Source organism: Thermobia domestica, chromosome 3 (genome assembly GCF_964235325.1).
Source record: "Thermobia domestica chromosome 3, izTheDome1.hap1.1, whole genome shotgun sequence".
Classification (NCBI taxonomy): domain Eukaryota; kingdom Metazoa; phylum Arthropoda; class Insecta; order Zygentoma; family Lepismatidae; genus Thermobia; species Thermobia domestica.
The window spans coordinates 261,964,557-261,983,668 of record NC_137456.1 but is presented as its reverse complement, the minus strand read 5'-3'; the positions used below and the strand labels follow the sequence as shown (position 1 = coordinate 261,983,668).

Genomic DNA, 19,112 nt, shown 5'->3' with positions numbered 1-19,112 from the left:
CCACACATTATGTGAATACAATTTGGACGAAATAAACTGCATTAAGTGATTTCCTCCTCGTAATACCTAATTCCGTGGAGATAATTCCGAGCACAGAAGCAGTGAAACTCGACAAAACACAAGCTGTTGCGCGTGTTGCACAATGATACAAAGAAATACAGTTTTAAATTACCGATTTATTCTGTTTCATACAAAGTAGGATAACTCTGAAATACTCAGAAGTACTTTGTACAGTATTTGTGTAATCTAATATGTGTTTACGAGATAGCTGTGAAGAATAACAGTTCACAGTCTGATATTGTCGACCGTTGACCGCATTGCAAAGATGACATCGGCAAAGCAAAATTTTCCGCGTGCTATCAAAGACGCCTGAAATTTCGGAGATAACTGCCGCAGTTATAATAACTGGAGCTCGAGCAACAAGTTCTTCCACGGTCGTGGCTGGTGTTGCATACAAAAGACGTTTCATATCCTCAGAAAGAGAAATCAATGGGCGTAAGGTAGGGTGAACGAGGTGGTCAAAACTCAGGTGCTTCTCCCAACCAAACAATATGGGAATATTTCATTTAGGTAGGTTTGCATATTCCTGTCAAAATGTGCAGGTGCACTCTCATGCTGGGATCGCTGGGTGCTGTCTCATGTTCAAGGGCACTTATTCTTACAATTTTGGGAGAAAATAGGCGATTGCAAACTACAGATTACCCTTCAGCTACAGCTTGAACGAGACCAACTCGTAAAACTTCGGGAAAAGACACGGCATAACTTACTGAAGGCTCACTAACAACAAAAGAAGTATTTTGATAAGAGACATAAACAATAAAATTGGAGAGTCGTCACAATGGACCGATAGATACTGCGGACCGGCTAAAAATAATCTCTAAACTAAACAATAATCTCTACCGAGTTCGCATTCTCCATAATTTCAGGGATAGAGAACAGAATATCTCCATCGATAGAATCAAATTTTACCATGATGGCGAGGAACACATACCACACGAGGAAAATGAAGAACGCAGCGGATAAGATGACGAACCGAATAGAAAGAAAAAGTCAAAAAAATCTCAGCAGATATAAACGAGCGACATGCGAAGCGCACTCTTCATGTTTCAGCGCCAAAGAAGAAAGAAAGAAAGGAGAGGAAATAAAACATGGAATAGAAGAAACCAAGATACATCTTATGATACAGCTTACTATTTGAAGTGACCAACTCTAGCACCTACCTTAGTATTCAAATCGCAAGCGATCCCTTGTATTTTTTTCACTCTTATAATTCCTAACCAACCTGCATTCTGCCATTTTAAACAAGCATCCACACATATAATTTCCTTCAGCGAACAAAATTGCACGCCAGCATTTTCTTTCGACTTCGAGCGAACGAACTTTATAAGGCCAGCTACAACATTTTTCTCTTCGCTCCCTGCTGCGTACCATATAACTGTCACTAACATATTGACCTACATATACAAAAAATCAGGACTTTTGATTGGCAAACTTTTTCCGGCCTGACTACATTTATCAAAGTACTGACTTTAACCGTTCTATAAGTGTGTTCTGTCATCTATTAACTAGTACTAGCCAGATCTAGACCAAGATTAGAAAATTTTATATAATAGCACCATATGACGTGCGAACTTCATAAAATATACTACGGACATTACCGTCAGTGACGTAGTTATAACTATCAACTGTACTCACCAGAGCTTCGACAGCCTCTCCCTTGAGGGAGATGACGTTATATACGGATCCTACTTAGATTAAGAGGACAAACTGTCAGTGCTCCAACTTCAGCTTTCATTTTAAACTTTATTATCTCAAACAGTGATATCAGTGACCAGTGCTTTTTACCTTTACTTTGTGTTTCAGTGTTATAGTGATTTCCAGTGTATACTGTGGCCAGTATGCATATTCCATATGTTGGCACAAACAAAAAATAATCCAGTGGCTTACTTTTTTTCTACGCCCCGGGGGTGTAAGGTTCCGCATGTCTACACGTCATGCAATAACCACGTGTGAACTACATGTGTTAGTAATAAATAAAAACAAACAGATTGCGGTCCCGAAAAGGGGTCGATCACCATCGCCAACAGTCGGAAGGACGAGAATCAACGAAGGAAGCCGACAATTCAGGATAAAAAGGACCTGCACACCTAGACCAACTTCAATCTTCCCGGATTGATCTAAACACCTAAAACCCCTCTGACGACGCTTGGTCACCGAGAGGTACCCATCTTTATACCCACGACGTTTGATTACCGGGTTCCTTTCCTTTTTCTCACGACGCACGGTCACCGAAAGAGAGATACCTAATCTGCACCCCTCTAACGACGCTTGGTCACCGGGTTCCTATCAAATCTTACCTAAATATTATAGGAATACTTATTATAATTTGTGTACATAGAAAGACTTTTTGTAATAAAAAGGTGAAGGGAAAGTCCAAATCCCGTGTACATTTTATTGCTCTACCCACGAAATTTTACACTATGGTACTAGGCGAATCAAACGTGATGCAGTTTGCTAAAAATTGACACTTATATCGAATATTCAATTTGTTTCAATACATTTTATATGCTTTCAAAGTAGGAAAATCCTTCTACACACACCCTCTCTGATAATCAGTTCTTCATTCAACAGGAACAAAATTCGAAATGTTTTAAGATATTTGTAGCGAGCGCGCATCGATGTTTGTCTACACATGGAAATGGATGAATCAGCTTTATTGCTATGAAACTGTTTTGTATTTATTCTATAGACATTGTATACATGTTTACTCTTTCTTGTTGCAATATTGCTGACGCAAACTAAGTAACTTGTCAGCAGAGGCGGCCTTAGTAGTATGCTGGGCCACAGGCGGCGAAACCCCCCGAAGCCAGGAAACAGGTGAAATTTTTGAGGGGGTAAGGGGTTCTTATGGGAGTGGATATAACCTACGACTTTAATGATTCCGAAACATTTTACATGCATGCACGATCAACAAACTAGAACACATAATAAAAATATCACTGACTTACGAAGCAGCTGCTTTGACGGTCACAGACGGAAGTCCACTTTTCTGGCTTTTCGCTGTGCAAAATCGTTGATAAGGTCCTCGTAGTCCATTGATGAGGCAACTTCTTTTTCGTTGGACAAAATAGCTAAACAGCACAATCTGCTTTGCGACATTGTTGATCGTAGATAGTTTTTGATAAGTTTCAACTTCGAAAAGCTTCTTTCCGCGCTGGAAACTGTCACAGGAATTGTCAACATAATTCTATATGCAATAACGATGTTGGGAAATGAATCGCGCATGGGCCAAACGTACTGAAGACACTCCTGGGCGGCATTGATGTTATCAGGAAGCACTTCTCGAAAAATCTTCAATTCTGCGCACAAGTCAATTCCGTCCAAATCACGTGAATCTTCTGCGCGTAACATGTTGTCCAAATCCATGCAGCACTATAACAAATAATCGTCGTTCAATGACCGCAAATCCTTCAAGTTGTATAGAAATCCAAATTGAGTACTCTTCCAGTTGTTCGAATCTTTTTTCCATTGAGGTAAGTGCTTGATCCACTATCTATAAGAAATATCCTGTTCTGAAGGACTCCTCCGGCGAAGATGTTTCTTCGTCGTTACCCTCATAATCAAATTGTTTTTTCTTGCATCTCACTCTTCGTTCCTTGAATTTCTGAGCTACGTTCATTTCGGACGCAATTTCCTTTGCTGTGATCATAGCATCGGAGAATCCGGTTTCCCGGTACTTTCTCAAGAAAGTAACAAGCCTTTGATTTGCTGTATTGCCACATCGAGCTGCATGTCAGCTATTGCAAAGTTTTGCTGACAGCATTCACAGCAAATAAAATGTCATACCATATGTTTAAGCTCAGAATAAACTAGAAGCTTTCGAGCTAATAATTTGCAAGACATTCGGCTTCACTTTTTACTAGCGGATCATTGGCGGTATCTGCGACCGTCAACAGTGCCTCCCTGACTTCTTTTGTCTGATAACGCAGCGCTTTCACACTTTCCAGGCGGCCTCCCACCGCGTTTCTGAAAGTGATTTTGTAGTCATGAAAGCTACGGTTTCTTCCAAAGTTTCCACCTTTCAGCCGAGGCAGCAAAGCATTTATGTATTCTCTGTGTGACACCAAAAAACGTCACTGCTTGGGAGTTGCATTTAGCCATGTCTTCTAAAACAAGGTTCAAATTATGGCAGTCACACGGAGTGTAAAATGCTCGACTGTTCATGCGAAGAATGTGCGCTTGAACTCCTTGGTGTTTTCCCTTCATGTTCGCACCATTGTCGTACCCCTGGCCACAACAATCGGCGATGTCCAGACCGAGGTTCGCCAGTGCGACAAGAAGAGTTTCAGACAACCCCTTTCCTGTTGCGTTGCCCACATCCAGAAATTCGATGAAGTGCTCCACGAGCTTTACTTCCGGATCTGATACGTCCAAAAACGAAATATTAGAGACATTTGCTCTTTGTGACCAACATCAGGTGATCAGTCAAGGATGATGGCAAAATATTTCGCAAGTTTCACTTTTTCAATAATTTTCCCCTTTACTTCTGACGCCATTAGGTCGATAAGCTCGTTTTGGATCCTATGCCCGAGGTAATGGTCGTGAGCCTCGTCATTCTTTATTCGGCGGAGATAGTTGAGATGCTGGGCAAATTCTATCCAACCACGCAAGAACAAGCCTAAAAACTGACCATTGTTCGGCGCATAAAGTTTCTCCGTTCTCCCACGAAATGCGCTGTTGTTTTCGGCAAGGTACTGTACAATCGCTAGAATTCTTGTTAACACTGCGCGCCAATGCAGCTTTTCTTTTCTAATTCGTTCTAGCATCATGTTATCTATTACGCTACCATTGGACATTCTCCGAGATGATTCCAACCACGCTATCATGCACTTAACGTGATTTACAGAGACTTCGTGGTGCTGAAGTTTATCGCCAAGATGCTTCCAGTCGCAGCAGCCTTCGTTTGCTAACTGGCCTCTAGTAGCTTTCGTGCCAAACAACTTACAAGGAAAGCAAAATACTGTGTCTCTGATCTTCGAATAACTTAGCCATCGCCTATCTACTGTTTCTCCGTTCGGCATCCTCCGTGTAAAGAAATTGTTCAAAAAATTTCTGTTACCTTCGTCCTTTGTGTATTCACAGTCACTTAGCCTGATAGGACCCTTCTCCACTAACATGTCACGCACACCACTGTTAATGTTTCCAATTACCTGGATCGTATATGTCCTCGAACAATGTGCTCGTCGTTTCAAGAGTGTCAGAAGTATGCAGAGGAATAGTCGCGCTTTCACAGGAGAGGTCACTTTCTGGGTCTGTTGCAACAACGTTGTCCCCAGAGAATTGCACCAAGTTTTCATTATTGCTTCTGGGACAACAGGGCGTAGAAAGAGTTTTGTTGCTGGCTAGTTTATTTTCTTCGTCGGACGCAAAACATGGTATCACAACCTGGTCTGTCGTATCACACCGGTTGCTCACAGTCACAGACAAATCATCATCCGTGTTCTCAAGTTTTTGCTGTTGATCCGCTGATTTTACCTCTACAACAAACTTGTCCAAAGATCCCTTTTGCTTCTGAATGAAATCTTCTTTATATTTCCGTTTCTTGGCTTTCGCAGCACAACTTTCGTATTTACGGAATTTGTCTCTGTCTCTGCCACTCATGATGGTCACTTATTCTTTGCCCAATAAACGAATAATCGGAAGACACTCACGCAATAATCATAATATTACGTATCCACATCTCACTACGACTGCGTGGTCCGAATTCCAAAGCCAAACTGGGGTGCTACACAAGGCGTGCAATAGGAGCTATTTCATGGAAGCGATGACTCAGAGGTGTCCGTAGCAACAGGACCACTCTTCTGACCAAAAAGCAACAAACATGACTTCTACTCTATTTAGACAACAAAGAAAAGTTGAGATACAACCATTTAGAGTCACGTGCGTGGTATTAGAGTCGCCTTCTTTGTTGACCGATTGTTAATCCGAAACTAAGGGCGTAATTATTACGGTACTTTAAAACCAAAAATATAATGCTAAACGCTTTCATATTAATGGTGCAGATTTCGGGAATTTAAGGCTTCTAAAAGTAAAATATTGAGTAAGAAGTTCTGTTTATGAAAACTGGTTTCCGAAGAAATCCACCGCACCGTATTATTGGCCAAAGTATTCACTTAACTCTAACCTACGGTACATTAGAATGTTGCAGAGGCCCCGCATATTTGAACTGACTGCGACAAGAGAATATCTTATCGCGGGGCCTGGGACCGATGCCCCAGTCGCCACCCCCAAAGGTCGCCTCTGCTTGTCAATCTTTTAAATGTAAATGTAAAAACTTTTATAATGTCAAGTTCTGTATTTAGTCAACAACGTTTATTTTCAGTACCAAGACTGTATGAGACATAACAATAATTTGTTGTAAAGTTCGTACATGAGCTATCGAATATATTCAAGATGAGTTTCCCATTTCCAAAGCTAAACGTTAGACGTTTATTCCCGACCAAAGAATAGTATTTTCCTCATAAAAGCAGCGAATCTTTTGAGGGTCGATCTTCGGTCTGCCGATATACTTCCCTGATACAGCGAAAAGAAAAAAATACAATATGGTTAATTATTATCTTGAGTAACTAATTTCGGTAAATTTCTCTATTCTTCTTATGTAAATAAGAAAGGAAGAAAATCCATGTCAAACCAAATCGAAATTATCAACGCGGACGAAAATTAGCAGAATACGAAGGTCGAAAAATCCAAATATTTTATTATGCAAAACGGAAACAGTTTTGTAATTCTGTATTATTGGTTAAATAAAAGTAGTTTATTGTGCTAACATACTTCATAATCATTTGGTGATGGTGGTTCTCAGATGATATGACAAATCAAATGCAATGAAAAGCAACCAATAATATTTTCGAAAGAGTAGCCTGGGGCAGAGAGGGATAAATACAGACTGCATAATTCTTGTTGGAAAATACGAAAATAGCTACAGACCATAGGTCGCCTATTTTGTAGTCTGAATGTTCTTAACCTGGACCGAGAGCATTGTTGTCAGACTATTTTGCTAAGGAAAATATGTACTCCTTCAAGTGTGAACCAAAGCATATTAGCACAATGGACTCCGACACTACTGTTTTTATTTGTACAGGATTATGCGTCATCAACGTTTTTAACTGGTATATTTTTCATACTGTGTTGCAAGAAAATAACTGACATATCGAGAGGACTCTTGTAATAATAGAATAATGCGCCATGTGGTGGTAGAGTAAGTTCTTAAACATTTAAACATAGAACGTCTTATGTAGGTGGATACGTAACCAGTTACGAGAGAACAATCAACAAAGTAAGGATAGTACCTAAATGAGACGGGACGGTATACAGTATCGGTAAATAGTGATCTCGGTTTAAATCTTGTCTGGATAGTCTAAAAATAAATTATGTGACTTTATGAATGTATATATAGCATTATGCTACATACTGTTGATATTTTCCTCCTTATTCTTGATTGAAAACCATCGTCGCCAGCGACCCGGTTCGTAGCTAAATGGATGATACTCGTGGTTTTCTTGCATTTGTGCGTAGATTCAATTCCCAGAGGTGGTATTAAAGTTTGGACGAAATCCAAATCATAAATCATTTTCTACTTTAAACAATATATTCGTACTAGCAGCGTTCACCCCGCTTCGCTGCGGTCACCCCGGAACGCAATAAACTTTGTTACTTAGATAATTTTTACTTTTTCGCTTTCAAGTGATATGATAAAAACCATAGAAGATTGCAGTAAATCTTAACATTATATCGCCTGTCATTTATGTTAACCCGCCCCGCTTCGCTGCGGTCATCCCGGTGCTGGCATATTGTAAAAGTGTCTGTAAAAATAAGCAAATCAATTAAAAAATTTTAAACAGAAGATTCAAGCTATTTTCCGCTGTATATCGCCTGTCATTTATGTTAACCCGCCGAGTGACACGGTCATGCGGGTTGCATATAAATACGTTTATTTTTACCTATGATGAACTAATAACAAAGGATTTGTACGTTATGGACACTTGAATGGTCAATTATCTCAAGACACTGGTAATTAAAAATTAAAGTGATATGATAAAAACCATCTAGGGTCCAAATCCTAATAACCCCCCAAAAATGAAAGAAATTGGTTCAGCCGTATTAGCGTGATGAGCGGACAAAATATTGTACGTTCTCTTTTATATATATAGATTGTATTTGTTTCCGGCATTAAATCACATTATATTGTAATCAACGTAGAGTGGTTCAATTTCCGAAGGTTCTTTCCGAACGTACAGTATATTTTACTTCATTTCAAGTATGATTGTCTTTAAATTCTGAATGAACGGAACGTATACAGACTTAACGAGTTAATCAAGTTTCCTTCGGAGAAGTGAGGCTTAAGCTTCTAATTTAGTTCTAAATTTACTTGCTTCACAAATAATCAGTCATTATAATATTCTGCTTAGTTTATTTGAAGTTTATCGTTCATTTTTGAGTACCAACGCTATGTGAAATATGTCGTAAACGTTGTTTTGAGTGATGTGGGATCTGAATCATATGAGTTTACACCGAGAATCGAAGTCGAGTATCTCCGCACCTCAAGTACGATTATCTCTCGCCTCCTGGGCTAATGTGTTTATGAAGAAACTCATACAATTGTTTAGCTTGAGATGAAGAGCAATATGTAATTTAAACGAAACGTGAAGAACATGCAGTTTTGAAACTTAATCCAGATTCTACTTGGAGTTTTTCTAACGTGCCATATTTTATTCGGATTTGAAGGTACGTTTCGGAAAGTTTAGATTATATTATTGAAGTGTATCCTTTAGTTCTACCAGCGAGGCTATATGAGACGTGAACAGATCATGCTTAAGATAAAGTATATTCCTGTAAACAGAGCATGGGTTAAATGCAGCGCGTGGTTCAATATATGATCCGAGAAGTATTTAATATTCTTATTAAAGATCAAAGCGAAGGACTAGGTAAGGATATGTAGAGCTCTGTTGAGATATTTGATTCGTTACTATAAATCTCATACTCTGTCTTTTGACTGTCGTTTTACAGTTTTAGTAGACAGTAACAACATTTTAGTTTTCCCTTTTTAATTGAAATAATTTTAATGGAAATTTTGAGAGAAAATAGTTGTTGCATTTAATTAGGAATATATATCTCAAACTATTTTGCTTATATGAATATACTACATATAAAACTATAAACAATGAATAAAATAAAATGTTACTTAAAGGTAAGGAAGAACGTCGTACTTCATTTAAAAAAATACACATTTAGTTCTTAACGGATAATGACTACAAGTACAACATATTATCCAAACCATAAGCATTTTTCACAATGTTTACAACATATAAAAAAACTTGATTTCAATCAACCTCGTTAAAATCCGGTTCAACACTGAAGCGTACATCGCGAACATTACGAAACCATTGTTTGATTATATCGAGATAAACAGCTTTGTACCACATATGAGCAGATTTTGAAACTTTCATGAGGTAAATTGTTAGTACATTAGTTAAACCATTTTGAGAAAATTCCTCGTTGTGCTCAATTTTATTCACTCTCTGCCACCCCACTAAATTTAAATGCAATTTAATAAAATATTCCTAAGACGGTACACCCAAATACTTGATAATATATCTTGAATGCGCCAGTTCCTACTAAATGAAGCATAAATTAATACTTTGCATATAACATTCAAAACATTTATATATCAATTTTAATTAAATATAATATAATTAAATATGTCCTATATTATTCATGTACTAGGTGAAGAGCCTCGCCTTACGAGGAAAGAATAAGTTTATATTTCAGAGACATATTTGACGTTTGTTTTATGATTAGAGTAGGTATTTGTTTTAATCGAAATAGTAAGAACGCAATTCCACCCAGGTGGAAATGAATAAACTTGGCGCTAACGAAGATTATCGCCTGGGAATTTAATAATATTGGAAATCTTATTGTTCATCTCGATGACCAGGGAAACTATGGGTCTTCAATAATATTGGTTCTTTTGAGCATTTTTATTTTCCATCCCCTTCATATTTACACTGGTAGGAGGTAAATTTGGTTCCAAGCCAAAAGCAGCATCGCAATTCATCTCAATAACATGCAAATTATGGATCTTACATGAATGTTTTAAATTTTCGATTATTTTTACATGTTCTTGTGTCCACCATGCCACCACTGGAGATGATAAGTGTTTCAATTTCGCGTTGCAATTGTTTGTTTCTGTTTCCATGTTGACTTCTAGGTACTCGCAGCTGAAAGATACGGTGAACAATATATGACCCTACTTCGTGAGATAATCTATTTTTGCGTAATATTTGAACCACCTTCCTCTCTTCGAACCCTTCCTCCACACTTAAGACATGCGTAGGTCAAAATCAAATCTTTCTTTATTGGACTTCTGTACTACATAACCACAATGGGGATACAGCTGTGACATCTTCAGTTTGAGCAGCTCGTACGGACAAGTCACGTGTACAATTAATAACAATACTTATTAAAATTCATATTGGGATTTCCAATAGTGTATTATTAGTATGTCCGCCGCTTTCTTTGTACGACAAAACTTAAAAGAATGCACCATTTTAAACTCTTATTATTATACTCACTTCACTATTATTACTATTAGTATTTAATTCTTTTACTAATAATATTATTGTTATTGCAATAATTAAATGGACCAAGTGTCTCGGCGAAGTAAATACGTGTAATTTGTCAACTGGAAATCGTTTTCTCAACTTTGTTCACCACATCGAAAATGAGCGCAGAATATTTATGATCTCCAGTGGCTTCAGTCCACTACGAACAATCTAACCGTCATTCGTAGAATTATCTACTTTACCAGGAAAACTCTTACTTACTTATAATATTTTCGTACGATACTTACATTTATAGGACAGCTCATTCCGTTAACAAATATTGGAAAAATGTACTCTTGGAAATATTCCAGATCTTTTGAACTTTTAGTAACTTCCTGTGAAGTTATTGTGTATCGTACAAAGGTCTGTGTGAAGTTGGTCCCCTAAACATATGGGCCACATGAGATCTTCCTTTGGCCAGGGAATACTTCCCTTGAGCTCTTTGGGCAAATAACGTTTAGTGTTTTGGCTAGTCGGGAAATAAAACTACAACCACTCAAGTACTTGGGCCAAAAAAGATTTTTATTGTGCTGAATAGCACATCGTTTGGGCTGATTCGGCCAGCAATTTTAGTGCTTGGGCTATTATAGTTCCCGAAATATGGGCTATTACATTTATTAAAGAGTGATTTTCCTGCTTCTTTCGCTGAACTAATATGATGTCATTTTATCTTCACTAACTCTAATAGTGATAACTTCACTAATATGACCGATGTTATAAATATGTTTACTGGCGTAGACTGTACCTTGTGTTAAATAGCAATGTAGCGAGTTTCAAGATTTGAGCTGTATTTGAAACAGTGTTAAGAGTTCAGAAAATCTAAGGTGCCGACTTTACGTTAGGCCACCAAGTGTTTCGGTTAGACGAGATTGTTTCTGCTGATTTGATCAGCAATTTTTTAGTGTTGGTGTTATTGTATTTTCCGACATATGGGCGATTACATTTATTAAAACGTGATTTTCCTGCTTCTTTTGTCGGGACTAACTTGACTAATACCATCGTTTACTCAGATTTGCAGTGGCCCATATCGACTAGAAGCTTAGCAAGTTGTAGGATTTGGGTTGTATTTGAAACAAAATTAGAGCTTCATAAATTCTGGGATGGGGGCAACTTCACGTTTGACCACAAGTGTTTGGGAAAGATGAGATTTTTATTAAGTTGAGTAGTACTTTCTGTGGGCTGAATGGATCTACATCTGTTGGCCTCGATATTACATTTATTAAAAAATGACTTTCCTGCTTCTTTTGTCGGTGTTTACTTCACTAATATGACTGGCCTGACAAATACGTTTATTGTAATTTTCAGTACTTTGTGTCGACAACAGCGTAGCAAGTTTGAAGATTTGGACTGCCTTTCAAAGAGAGTTAGACCTTCAAGGCCTTTGTTGTTGGAAATAATATATCTTCAATCTAATAAGTGAAATTTTCTTATCTTAAAATATTTTTGGACTATACATTGGTGGAGCGCCAAAATGGTGAAGACAGATGCAATATTGCCAAACGTTACACACTTTCCAGAGGTTGTGATCCAGAATTACGTCATTGTTAATTTCTAAGATATTCACATCACATTTGACAGAGGTCGGGCGTGGTCACCCAGAACATTTAAAATGAAGGTTATATAGTTACTGTTTCCATTTATTGACGACGGTACCGGCAGACATCCAGACCTTGCTGGACTCGGAGCACTGCCTCTTTTGCCCCAGTTTATTTAAGTCCATGAACTGAGGATGCTAATGCAAAACCAAACCCAAGACTAAATGTGGAAGGACAAGACCATAACTGCCCAAACGCCAGCAAAAGCATGAACAGTCTTCAAGGGTCTTGATACTTTTATAAACATGCGAAAATTGAAGACAAACTTGAAACTTCAAACTCATAATTTTGTACTTCTTTCGTTTTGTTAGTTTAAGCCATGCGCGTAACAAGGGCATGCAGAGGGATTCAAATACTCCCTCATAAGAATGAAGAAGTGCTCATCGTAATCTTTTGATATAACCGAACTGAAGAGATAAAATAATGATTGCTTCCTTATTGCTTTTCCTGTATGTCATTTCGATGAGTAAATCCGTTTTAAAAAAACAATAACAACAATAACAATTAAAATAATATAACGGAGTCTAGTTAGAAGACTGTATGCTTGAAACCCCTCTGGGAATCAAGCCCGGAGTTTTCTCCATCAAACACTGGTATATTATCCACGTGTCCGCAAATGGTTTACGTAACAAGTGAATAATGGATAAATTTAAACATTAAACATTATTTGAACATAGGTCTTCAAGGTTTAACTCAATTCAATTATGTACGCAGTATATGTAATTTTTACCAGTATCTTATTCATTGGTTACTTTACCATTAACAATTGCAATTGTGAAGTTAATGCTTTATACAGTTTATTAAGATACTAATTGTTTTACAGTAAAATAAATTTATGTGATTAAAGCTGATAAGTACTAAGAAAAATTAACACTGTCAAATAGTTCAGACATCCAAAATCCGGATTATGGAAAATTCTGGATTTCGAATTTTAACTAAGACAGAAATCTGGATTTCCGATAATGAAATGTCAATGACTGAAATTCGGATTTCGGATAATAGAATGTCAAGAACCGAGAACGGATTACCGATAATGAGATGTCAAAAACTGATGTCTGCATTTCGGATAATGAAATACTGTAATCTGGGTATCCGGATATTTGTTCAGCACTAAAAAAATGCTTAAGAAACGGTTTTCCATATTCAATTTCCTAAAGACAAAGACTGTCTTAAAATGTAGTACTATTCAGCCAATACAAATCTCGTCTAGCCCAGAAGTTACTGATACTATGGATATTTCAAAAGCAGATGAAACCTTCAAACTTAATAACGTATTATTCTAGGGAAAGCATTTTAAGCTTAGTAAATATATCTAGTAGACCGTGATGTTAGTAAAGACAGCATCGAGTGCCGAAATTGCAAAATAAACATCAAATCACGGCTAAAAATTGCAATAGTTCATATATTCGGAAGTAAAATATCCCAAACATAAAAAGTTGCAACTCAATCAATTGTAAACGGAGTACTATTTTGACCTACAAAAAATCACGTGGTCCAATAAAGATATCTAAAGACCAGCTAAATTAATGAACAAAAGAAAAGAAGGACGGATTCCTATTGTTTAAAAAATGTAGTAGTCCATAATTTCGGGAATTATAGTAGCTCAAATACTGAAAATTGATTAGCCAATCAGCCCAAACAAACTTCTATACATCCCAATAAAATATCTAATCTGGTCCGAATGTTTCCTGGGCTAAAGTAAAATTGGCCTCCCAAGCATGCGAAAGTCTACCTGTTTCAAATGCAGCCCGAATCAACAAACATGCTCCACTTCTAGTCGACACGATATACTACTGATTCCAATAAACATGTTTGCCCGACTGGCCATATTAGTGAGTTAGCCCCGACAAAAGAAGGAACAAACACTTCTTCATAAATGTAATAGCCCATATTTTAGAAAGTGTAATAGCCCAAACGCTAAAAGTTGCTGTCTCAATCAGCCCAAACGAAATACTATTCAACCCAATAAAAATATCGTCTTGTACAAACACTTTGTGGGCTAACTTGAAGTTCGTCCATCAAACATTGTGTATAACCCTAACTCCGTTCCCAATACAGCCCACATCCTGACATTTGCTATACTTCTAGTCGACATAAAGTACTGCGAATACCAATACACGTATTTGCCAGACGGATCATATTATGCAAGATAGCCACGCTAATAGGAGCAGAAAATATTTTTGTTAAACCCAAGCCCTATCTCGAAAACTATAGAAACCGAAACGTTAAAATTTGTTAGTCATTCAGCCCACAGGAAGCACTATCCAAATCTGGTCCAAACACTCGGGAGGCTAACGTGCAGTTGGCTCACCAATATTTGTGAAGGTCTAACTGTCTTTCAAATGCAGCAAAACTTTTCAAACCTGCTTCACTGTTAATCGTCACAAAATACTACTAATTCTAATAAACGAATTTGTTACACCTATCATATTTTTGAACCTAGGAATGGCAAAAGCAGAAACATCACTTTGAAATAAATGTAATAGTACAAACCACAATAGCCCAAACGCTAAAAGTTGCTGACCCAACTAGCCCACAGGGCATATTGTCCAGCCCAATAAAAATCTCGTCCGGCCCAAACACATCAGGAGCTAAATTAAATTACCCCAAGAATTATAAAGTTATAACTCTGATTCAAAGGAAGCACAAATGTTCAAACTCTACACTACTAGTTGGCGTAAGGTACTGTTAATTCCAATAAACATATTTGTCAGACCCATCATATTAGTGAAGTTAGCCCCAACAAGCAAAGCAGAAAAGCACTTTTTAATAAATGTAATAGCCCATATCTCGTTAACTATAATAGCCCAAACGCGAAAAGTTGCCGAGCCAACCAGCCCAAACGAAGTACTATCCAATCCTAATAATAATCTCATCTGTCCCAAACACTTGGAGGTGGGTCTCTCAAATTTTCTGAATGTCTAACTCATTTCTAAATATAGCGCAAATCTTGAAACATAATACGCTGCTAGTCGACAGTATGTATAACCAATTTTCACAAACGTATATGTCATACCTCTCATTTTAGTGAAGTTAGCCCGGACAAAAAACGCAGAGAAATAACTTTTTAATAAATGTAATAGCCCATTTCTCGGAAACTATAAGAGCCCAAACGCTAATAGTTGCTTACCCAATCACCCCAAACAAAGTACTATCCAGTCTGATTAAAATCTCGTCTAGCCTCAAACCTCGATGGGCTAACGTGAAGTTGGACCCTCAAATTTTGTGAACCCCTAACTCTGTGTCAACTAGCAATGTAGCAAGTTTTAAGATTTGCGATGTTTTGAAACGAAGTACCGCTATTCCAATAAACGCATTCATTAGAACGCTTACATTAATGAATTTAGCCCCAACAAAACAAGGAGAAAAGTCATTTTCTAATAATTGGAATAGCCCATATATGGGAAACATAAATAGCCCAAAGGCTAAAAGTTGCTGACAGAATCAGTCGAAACGAACTACTATCCAGCCCAATAAAATATTCGTCTGGCCCAAACACTTGGAAGGCTAACGTGTTTTTAGCCCATCATTCTTTTTAAGTCTAACTCCTTTCAATTATAGTCCAAATCTTGAAACTTTCTACTCTGATTTTGAATATGGAGTGTTGCTAATTGCAATAAATGTATTTGTCAGGCTTGTTATGTTACTGAAGTTAGCTCCGACAAAAGAGCAGAAAAATCACGTTTTAATAAATATAATAACCCATATCTCGGAAACTATAATAGCCAAAATGCTAAGAGATGCTGACCCAATCATCCCAAACGAAGTACTATTCACCACAATAAAAATCTCGTCTGGCCGAAACCCTTGGGGGGTTAACGTAAAGTTAGCCTTCAAACTTTGCCATGCTGTATCTTTGTTTTCAGATAGACCAAACACTAAAAGTTGCTAGGTCAAACAGCCCAAAGGGAAGTACTCTGTGTCCCAATAAAAATCTCATGTAGCCCAAAATATTTGGAGGCCCAACTTCACAAAGTGGTAATCATTTACATTTGAGTTCCAGAGCTCTCTCTGGTCACTTTTGGAAAACTAACTCTTATTCTTCTTCGTGTTTAATTTTAAATTCCTGTCTTTGCATTTAAAGGAAATATGAATAAAATATCGTCTGTGAGATTTTCGTGTATACGATAGAATATTTTTTAAATGTATTTATTGTAAACTTCTTTATGCAAACACAGTCGGATTGACTGCATATACACACTTATCTGTTCTTAAAATCTTTGTAGATTTGGGGGATACTTGGATTGGCAGTTATAGGTTCGGTGTATGAAAAACGAATTGAAAAATACATGAGTGAGTATGGAACAGATGCAAAAAGTAAGTACCATTACATATGCGAGGGTTGTTCCTAATTAATGCCCCCTACTTTTTGTGTTAACTCTGTACGTCCATGCCATTTGCCGTTGATGTAGTACTAATCCTTGAACAATAATCCTTTATTTGCAGACGTTGTTCTGTGGTTATTGGCGCAAACATATGAATGTTCCAAAGTGGGGCATGTTATGAACGTGCGTATAAAAAGCGATTTGAGTGAATTCCTCACTTCTGAAGGAATTGGATCGACTGAAATTCATCCACGCTTGATAAAGGTTCATGGAAACGATACAATAGACGTGAGGCGATGGATACGCCATTCGCAAGGTGGTGAAAAGGTTGTTTATGAGAAGTAAAGGCCCTTTCGATCTTGCACAGCTTACATTCCTTGTAATTAAGAGTGTTTTGATAAACTCATCCTTGCTGATTATCGGGCAACGACAAGAGAATTGTGGATAAAGCTGAATGTTGGCTGTAATGCCTTGGAGAAAATGCTCGAAACTCTTGGTTATCGCAAAGTCTGTACGAGGTGGGTGCCGCGGATGATTTCAGAAGAACATAGAACCCAGGAAATGGAAATTTGTCGGGACCTGCTGGAGCAAAACGAACCTGAACGTGCCAATTTTGAGGATAGCATCGTCACTGGAGTTGAGACATTGTGTTATCACTACGAACCGGAACCCGAAAGGCAGTCAATGGAATGCCGAGTTTTACAAACCGGCATGCAGGCTTTATTTCATCGTTGGCAAAACTGAATAACGAGTGGTGGGAACTCTGTAGTACGAAACTGTGTGGGAAATTACAGTATATAGCTAAAATATTGCTCTGTTTAGCTGTTCTTTTTTATTTATGTATTTCCATTAGTTTCCATGAAAAAAGTAGGAAGCATTACTTTCGGAGCGACCGTCGTACATGACAAATGGATCTAATAAAATGGTAATTGTGAAGTCTGAGAGACAGTTTAAATAGTGACAAAGCAGTACATAACGTTTTTGCTGTGTCTCCTTTATTTCCTAAATATAATCTCAAATTTCGGAGAAATGAACTTTATGTCACTATATTGTATGAGTACTGTTTATTTTATACAGCGCCTTTAAAAGTAATTTGTGTTTATTGTAGTCAATATAATTCCATTTACGGTCATGGGAAGTACAGTAAATATTTCTTTGAGGGCATTTTAACTCTTTCCTGGCATTGTGGTTACTTTACTGATCTGGAATCCGGGGTTCTGTTTCCAGTGGGAGATTATGCTGTTCGATTGCAGAATGCTCGGAGGAAACACGTGTCTACAATCTTACTGAAGAAAACTAAGTTTGCAGATATCAGACGACTTCTCCTTAAATCCCTCTGAATTATACCTTGTGTGTATTCCACATCCATATGTGGAACACCGCCCATCATGTATCGGCATTATATAGAAATTCTAAGAGAACGTACCGAACGAAAAGGAATCGTTTCGAAAAACTAGATCATATGGAACGAGAAAGCATAGTTGGACAGGAAAACATACGAAACACCCGTTTTTCACAAAGTTCATCTTTTGGCAACCACAATATCTATGACTTCCGTATCCTATCGTCATTTACGTCTAACGTAGTGTTTCCTGCAATTAACAGCAGGAAAATATCCTTATCTCAAGTTTGAATATGCTATTCATCTTAGGCATCATGTAAACAGCAAATACTTATCAAAGTATATGTCTTTTATCATACACAGTTTTCTTACTAGACCAACTAGTCTTCTAGACACGGGATTTTTCCTTTATAGCAAAGAACACTCTAAGATAATGTTTCTTAATTTAGTATATCTTTACAAATAAACTACTTAATCTTTAAATACTAGCTTCCTTATTTATCCATTGTGCTCCCCAGCGATACGGTGATAGAACGTCCACCTCTGACACGTATTTACATGAATCAGTACAAAGTCAAGGCAACATTATTCATATATCTGACATCCTGATACAGTAGAGTTCCTATATAATGCAGTATCCGCACTCTGCAGTTGACAGTCTATACCCTACGTTCATGAGCAATTTCTTGTGTTACATGTTACTCTATATATTACATGTCCTTGTGTTACATGTTTCGTACAGTGGTAAATTTGTCGTACTGTACGTTTTGTACTAGATAAATGTAGCACATCTCCAAGGTTGTGTGTAACTAGTATGCCCCTCTCTTGTTTATTCTCGTACTAGCATCAATTACCCGCTTCGTTGTGATAAATTAAAAAATAGTAATATGTTTCGTTAGTTGTCACGTTTTACTATTAGTAAAGCGCTCCTTGATATTGGTGATTTTCAATATACATATGTTTAAATGGAATCAGAAGTGTCACTGTCCATCTTAGTGTTCTCAAAAATCATAGATTCGACACTAATATGGGGTCTTTCCCCTCCTTTAAGTTACATGGTCAAAGTGATACGACAAAAATCATTTCATGTTCTAATTTAAACTAAGTTGAAAATTTGATTGAGATCCGTCCGGTGGTTCAAGATTTATTAAATTTTATTTATTTTTAAATATGTTTCCTCCTAACTCCC

General features: G+C 37.4%; 1 protein-coding gene across 2 annotated transcripts in view; it reads left to right on the top strand.

The window, feature by feature from the left end:
- Positions 1–19,112, top strand: part of LOC145681628 (uncharacterized) — a 127,639-nt gene that overhangs the window by 78,713 nt on the left and 29,814 nt on the right. For both annotated transcript variants that reach the window (XM_081753242.1, XM_081753241.1), the window contains exon 3: positions 16,483–16,573. In XM_081753242.1, the coding sequence (XP_081609368.1) occupies positions 16,483–16,573 (91 nt within the window). The remainder of the gene's footprint in view (positions 1–16,482; positions 16,574–19,112) is intronic.